This window comes from Anarrhichthys ocellatus, unplaced genomic scaffold (genome assembly GCF_004355925.1).
Source record: "Anarrhichthys ocellatus isolate YVR2014 unplaced genomic scaffold, GSC_Weel_1.0 scaffold159, whole genome shotgun sequence".
Classification (NCBI taxonomy): Eukaryota; Metazoa; Chordata; class Actinopteri; order Perciformes; family Anarhichadidae; genus Anarrhichthys; species Anarrhichthys ocellatus.
Window position 1 is genome coordinate 309,334 of NW_022280189.1, and position 6,981 is coordinate 316,314.

The 6,981-nt window shown below is 42.6% G+C and overlaps 1 protein-coding gene across 1 annotated transcript; it reads right to left on the reverse strand.

Annotated features, from left to right (window-relative positions):
* Nucleotides 1-1,119: 1,119 nt before the first annotated feature.
* Nucleotides 1,120-6,142, reverse strand: cavin2b (caveolae associated protein 2b). The gene is given in 7 exon segments (XM_031878060.1): nucleotides 1,120-1,806; nucleotides 1,808-1,831; nucleotides 2,153-2,305; nucleotides 2,387-2,653; nucleotides 3,707-3,808; nucleotides 3,900-4,040; nucleotides 5,774-6,142. Coding segments are annotated over 7 exon segments (1,248 nt in total). The 5' UTR covers nucleotides 6,011-6,142; the 3' UTR covers nucleotides 1,120-1,482.
* Between the last annotated feature and the right edge of the window lie 839 nt (nucleotides 6,143-6,981).

The window sequence follows — 6,981 nt, forward strand, 5'->3', positions numbered from 1 at the left end:
TATATATATATATATATATATATATATATATATGTATGTGTACATAAATACTGAGTATTTAACCTTCCTCTTACATACTAAATACTAAATCGATTGTGTCACAGATCAAACTGTTTGATCAGTTCTGCTGATCAGTGTTTCTGCCACTGTTTCAGTTGTTAATACTTTTGTGTAGTTAATAAGCAGATCAATTATCAACAGGCTGGTTATTATTCAGTGTAGCTATCAACACACATACTCAGGGGAACGTGAGAGGAACCTTAAGAAAAAGCTAGGGGGAACCTTGAAGGAACCTCAGTGGAAATGTGAGGGAACCTCAGAAGGGAACCCAAGTAGAATGTTAGAGGAACCTCGTAGGAACCCGGGGGAGAACTTTGTGAAACATGAGAGAAACTTTGTACAGACCTAGTTGAACATTAGAGGAACCCGGAGCAAAATGTTGTGAAACATTAGAGAAACTTTGGACGGTCTCAGGGGAACATTAGAGGAACCTTGGAGGAACCCGGGGGAAAACTTTGTGAAGCATTAGAGAAACTTTGGATGAACCTAGAGGCATCTTAGGGGAATCATTAAAACCTTATAGGAATGCGGGGGAGAACATTGTGAAACATTGGAGAAACTTTGGGGCGAACTTAAGGAGATCTTAGGGAAACATTGGAGAAACCTTGGTGGAACCCGGGGGAAAAATTTGTGAAACAATAGAGAAACTTTGGACGAATTTAGGGGAACATTATAGGAACCTTGGAGGAATAAAACACAAAAACCGTTATGGGAACTCTGGTGGAACCTTGGTCACGCATTGGAGAACGATAGAGGTACTTTAGTGAAAACAGGTATCTTTTGGGGAATGTTAGGCCGACCTTTTGAGGAACCTTGAGAAAATGGGAAACGGTAGTAGAATCTTAGAGGAACCTCAAAGCAAGTATAATGTTATAATGAATGCAACATCAGAGGAACATCTGTTCAGCACCATGTTTTCAGTGATTGAGTTCTATGGTTTCTTAATGTATGTATGTTAGTTTGATTGATTAGCTGAGTGTTAGTTTGGTTATTTTTATATCAGTGATAACAAGAATAAAAAATAATTTGACCAGATAAATTTGACAAGAAGAGAACGTGTAACTCCAAATTTAGTGATGTTTTTATTTTTTAGGTTTTCAGATCAGTTGAAGAATAAACTGAAAATTCTCAGACTTCATTCAAAACCTAAATTTAAAAATCAGAAAAATTAAAATGTTGGAGTTACATGGTTCTATCCATTAATAACACTTTAAAGGCACAGGTCAACATTTAGTGAACTCTACTTCTCTCTGAGGAAGCTAACTTGCTGTTTATGCTAAGCTAGCTGTCTTCATGCTGAGGTGGAAACATGGAAACAATCTGAACATCATTGATGGTTGTGAGGTCATAATAAATGATTGATCTGACTCCCAGAGAGGAACTTCACTAAATGTTGAACCGTTCCTTGAACAATCTGAGTGTTCAGGGTTCCTCCTCTTTCTCCTCTTGAGGCAGCGTGGAGGACAGAGTGTAGTCTTCACTGACTCCCTCTGAGACCACCGACAGATCCTCCACACCTCCCTTCTCCTCCTCCTCTTTCTCCTGCTCCTCCTCCTTATCCTGTTCCTCTTCTTTCTTCTCCTCCTCCTGTTCCTCCTCCTCCTCTTTCAACTCCTGCTCGTCCGGAGCCAGCTGGGCATGGACCTCGGTGAAAGAGACCTCCTGGTCAGTGTCGCCTAGTGGAGAGAGGTCGACGTCGGCCTCGACGACCACAGAGTCGTCCACCTGAAGAGAGGCATCGGGGGGGCTGAGAGTCGGAGCTGCTCCGAGGCTGAAAACACAGAGAACCAAAGGTCACAGGAAGTGGAACCACACGGGAACCCTATGGATCTTTAGTGGACCAGCTGTGAGGACTAGAGAGAACCTTAAGGGGACCTGGTGTCAAACCTTGAGGATTGATCCAGGATACTTTCGGCAAAATTGGGGTGCCTTTGGAAAATGTTCAGAGCAACCATAGAGGAATGTTAGAGGAACCTTAGAGGAACTTTGTGGGAACCATAGAGGAACATTAGAGGAACCTTAGGGCCCATCAGTCTGAAGAGGACTTAATAGAACCTGCTGGTTCTTGGAGTAACAGAAGAACACAGACTACCTTCCTGATGCTGAAGGTCAGAGGTGAAACCTTCAGACTGGAGGTTCTCTTCTTGATCTTCTCTCGTTGTTCCTGAGAAACAATCTTTGTTCCGATCTTGGTCATCTTCTTCTCGATGTTTTGCCTGGAGAACGCCTTCTTCAGACTGTCGACCTGCAGAGAGAAGAACTATAACACCTGTCTGTCTGCCTGTACGCCTCTCTGTCTGCCTGTGTGCCTGTCTGTGTTTCTTACCTTCTTCAGACTGGAATGTTTCAGTTTCTCCGCTCTGGACTTCTCCATGTTCTCCAGATCGTGAGGCCACATCTCTTCGTCCTCTAGCTCCGCCTCCAGCCCGACGTCCTCATCAGACGATAGGTCGATGGTGTGAAGCCCGCCCTCCTGGGAACGGTTGCCGTCGGTGACGCCCGCCATCGTTTCATCGCCTTCTTCCAAAATCTCATCACGAGGGAACGGAGGAGGATCCTTCACGAAGACACTGGAGGGGATCTCGTTCTCCTCCTGAAGACGAGAAGAGGGAATATTTGAGGAACCTGGAGAATGTTACTGGGCCCTTTGTGGAACCTCAGCATGAGGTTAAAGGAGCTTCAGTAAGACCTTTACAGAAACTTCGGGAACCTGAGAGAAACTGTGGGGGAACCGTAGGAAATGGTAAGGTGAACTTTAGGGGAACCTGGGCGTTTGAGAAATGCGCCCAGGGAACATAAGGGGTTCCTTAAAAAAACATATTCAAAAATGTGAGCCAATAGTGGAACCTCGACAGGTTTGTCCACATACTTTTGTCCATTTAGCAGTTTCCAGTTTGTGTAAAAAGACTTTTAAGACAGAAGAACAAAACAACAACACAAACAGGAGGATGAAGAGCTGAAAGAGTGAAACGCTGACAGAGAACCACACCCACTGAGCCACACATGCAGTGAGGAATGCTGGGTATCTTAGGGAGGACAGGAATGTTAAGTGTTGGTGAAATAAGACAGACACACGATACGCATGAAACACTAATGCTGCAGTAATGATCTGCAGCTGGTTAGAACACATGACCACCATGTACAGTACACATTGTAAACAGAGTACAGTACTTAGTTACCTTTACTCACCAATAATAACATGTTATTACCTATAATAAACTGTAGTTGTGGTTGTCAGCAGTCTGACTTTAATATAACTCACTTTGTTGTAACCGTGACAACCAGATCACATGATGACAGCTCAGACCTCAAGTTCACTTCCTGCAGCAGCCAACGACCAAATAAGGCCACAGATTGAAAATGAACAGACAAAGAGAGAGCTGGAGAACCATACTGTCTGTGGATAAAAAAGTTCTCTGGAGAACTTTACTATCACTGGAAAACCATACTATGTGGAGAACGTATTTGTGGAGAACCACTGTCTGAGGAGAACTAATGTCTGTGAAGAAAAAAGGTCTGTGGAGAGCTTTACTATCGATGAGGGAACAATGCTATCAGTGGAGAACCATACACTCTAGAAAGAATTCTACAGATGTCGAAAGAACTGGAGAACTTAAACCTTTAACTGACCCTTCATCACACTCACCTGGAAGATGAGAACTTTGAAGTTGTTCCTGCTGATCAGGTGATGATGGTTCGCCTCCAACTTCCTCACCTGGTGACCCTGACGCTCCATCTTATCACGAACCTTCAGGAGCAGGTGAAGGTATAAGTATAGGTACAGGTATATTTAGATACAGGTGTGAAGATACATTTAGAAACAGGTGTGATATATTTACCTCCTTCATGGTGACGGACAGTTTGCGGCTCTTGTCCAGCAGCTTGCTGACGGTGTTGGAGGTGTGACTGTGGCTCTTGGAGAGTTTGGTCATATCAGCCTGGATCCCTCTGACCACACCTTCCATCTCCACCTGATGCACCTGGAACACAAGCAACCAATGACTGAAGTTTTAGAAGCTTCCTGAATCACCTGGAGGGATAATGCTAGCTAATGTAAGCTAATGCTAGCTAATGTTAGCTAATGTTAGCTCCACCAGGAAAATCATGCCCCGATCACGTGACCCTCTCCAGAAGATCTGGAAACCTTGATTACCAATTGCCTACCAGGTTAATTCAACATAACTGATCACAGGTGTTACTGATGTTGTTGTCTTTACTACCAGCTGTTGTTCAGTTACAGTCAGCATTTTATAATTCTACTACTGCCGACATGAGGATGAAGCAGCTGTTATTGTCCAGTCTCCAGCTCACATACGTAGCGGACGTTTGAAGTCAGTAATTAATTCTTATCTTGTTCTGCACAACTATTGTGAAGTTCACACAAACTGTAAAGGAACAAAAGCATAACTGTTATCCAGGTCGACAGAGACTTCAGACACCAGCAGAGCTACGAGTGAGGGACGTGTGATGACCTCATTTATGGACGCATAATCTCGTAAACTTTGAATTCTAAGTGTTCATTTTAAAGTAAATTTGATGTGTGAGAGAAAGAGAGAGACCCGCAGAGTTGTAACTAAGTCTGAAAAATAAAACTTCTTAAACTTTCCATGAAATTTGTGTTTGAGTTATAGAGGAAGATTTTAGAGGAAGATCTTAAGTATTAAACACAACCTTTTATTATGAAAGAAAACTACAATACTCTGTTGTATTTTCTGTAACTAAGCAACCAATCTACTTCCTGTTTGTTCCTGTGTGTTGTATGTGAATAGTCGTGATATTTCGTTTTCAGGTTTGCATTTCGCAAACGATGCTGAAACGCCCGTTAGGACGGAGATGGTTTTTGTTTTAAAACATTGGACAATGTGTTTGGTTAACAGCTGAATGCTAACATTACTACCAGTACACTCACTGCTGTAGCTCTGTCGCTCACTTTTATTGTTTCCACCAAACCAGCCTGAACATGAATGAATCCAGACAACAGGAAGCAGTTTGTCTGCTTCGTGCTTCAGTTAAAAATGCAGCTAAAGGTCAAAGTTATGAAACAATGTTTGTTTTAAATGAGTTCTCTGTGAGCAAAGACTTTCAGCTGAAGCTTCTTGATATGAGAAACATGTGAGGAATCTACAGTCACAGCAGAGTGAAACATCTGGTAACCAGTTAAATTTAACCTCTGAGTGCTGCTGAGGGTCACGAGACCTCTGAATCAGATCTTTGTCTGCGAAACATTTATCAAAGGAACAGAAACGCAGAAACAAGCTGACTTAAAGTTAAAGAGACAATCAAAAAGATGATTCTGAAATGGATAGAAAGTGTTTCCATGTCAACAGTTGAAGTTAAAGTTTATTTAGTAGAGTTTGGTTTGGAAGGATTCTCTAAAACATAACATGTCTTAACTACACATGTCTGTACTGGAGTCTGTACTGGAGTCTGTGCTGGAGTTAGTTCTGGTTCCTGTACTGGAGTCTGTACTGGAGTTAGTTCTGGTTCCTGTACTGGAGTCTGTACTGGAGTCTGTGCTGGAGTTAGTTCTGGTTCCTGTACTGGAGTCTGTACTGGAGTTAGTACTGGAGCTGGTACACAGTTTAGTACAGGTGTGGTGAAGTACTGGAGTCTGTACTGGTGTTTGTATTGAAGTCTGTACTGGAGTCTTTACTAAAGTCTGTACTGGATCCCCACAGTCAGGCCTGATTTTAAGGTGTGGCCCCTGGCTCACCTCCATCTTGTTCTGGTTCTCCTGAACGGCGTCCAGCATGTTGACCAGTTTGTCCAGCAGAGTGAGGACTGTGATGGCGTTGACGGGACCCTGACTCATCGTCTCGGGGTCAAATCCTACCAGGGCGGATAAGGGAGAGACTTGGTCGTCCTCCTGCTGGTCCTGCTGGTCCTGCTGGTCATGGTTCAGAGGGGGGACCAGTAGGTCCTGGGTCTGGTGGGTCTCCGTGGTCACCATGACTGTCCTCACTCGTCAGAGAGACGACTCAGAGTTGAAGCAAAACTCCAGAAAGTCTTTCTGCTGCAGAAAAATACTGATCTCCACCTCTTTGTGTGTGTGAGTGTGTGAGTGTGTGTGTGTGAGTGTGTGTGTGTGTGTGTGTGTGTGTGAGTGTGCTGCCCTCTGATTGGTTGGCTCAGAGAAAACTTTCCATGTAACTTCCCAACTGTGGAAACGTCCACACCTTTAACTGCTTCACTGCCACATGAACAATTTCTCTGTTTGACTTTAAATACAGACGGACTTCATCTTTACTGCTTTATTAATTAATTAAATTAAATTAAATTAATGCTCCACTTGACTTCTATTGTTTTAAAATTAATCATATGTAATAAATAACAACACAGATTATAAAAATCCTTTTATTTGTATCGTTCTGAAGGAAACTTTTAAATCAAAAAACAAACATTTGAATCTAAAATGTAATAAATAAAAAATGAAAATTAATCTTATATATTTTCTTATATAATATTAAAATAATAAAAACAAACATGAATAAAATAATACAGAAAATCTGTCCATAAATATTTGGAGATTAAATGTGATCTAAATTTGAATAAATGAAAGATTAGAGTGACCTGAAAGGGTTAACTCTCTCTCTCTCTCTCTCTCTCTCTCTCTCTCTCTCTCTCTCTCTCTCGTTAATGTCTCTCTACCACACCCAGAGGGGAGGAGGGCTGTTACCATGGCGACAGGGCAGGTCTGTTTATGTTTGTAGAGATAGAGAGAGACAGAGAGAGAGAGACAGAGAGAGAGAGACAGACACAGAGAGAGAGAGAGAGAGACCGAGACAGAGAGAGACAGACAGAGAGAGAGAGACAGAGACAGACAGACAGAGACAGAGCGACAGACGGAAAGAGAGAGAGAGACAGAGAGAGATAGAAAGAGAGAGAGACAGAGGAGTGAGCAATGGTTCCTTCCAGATGACT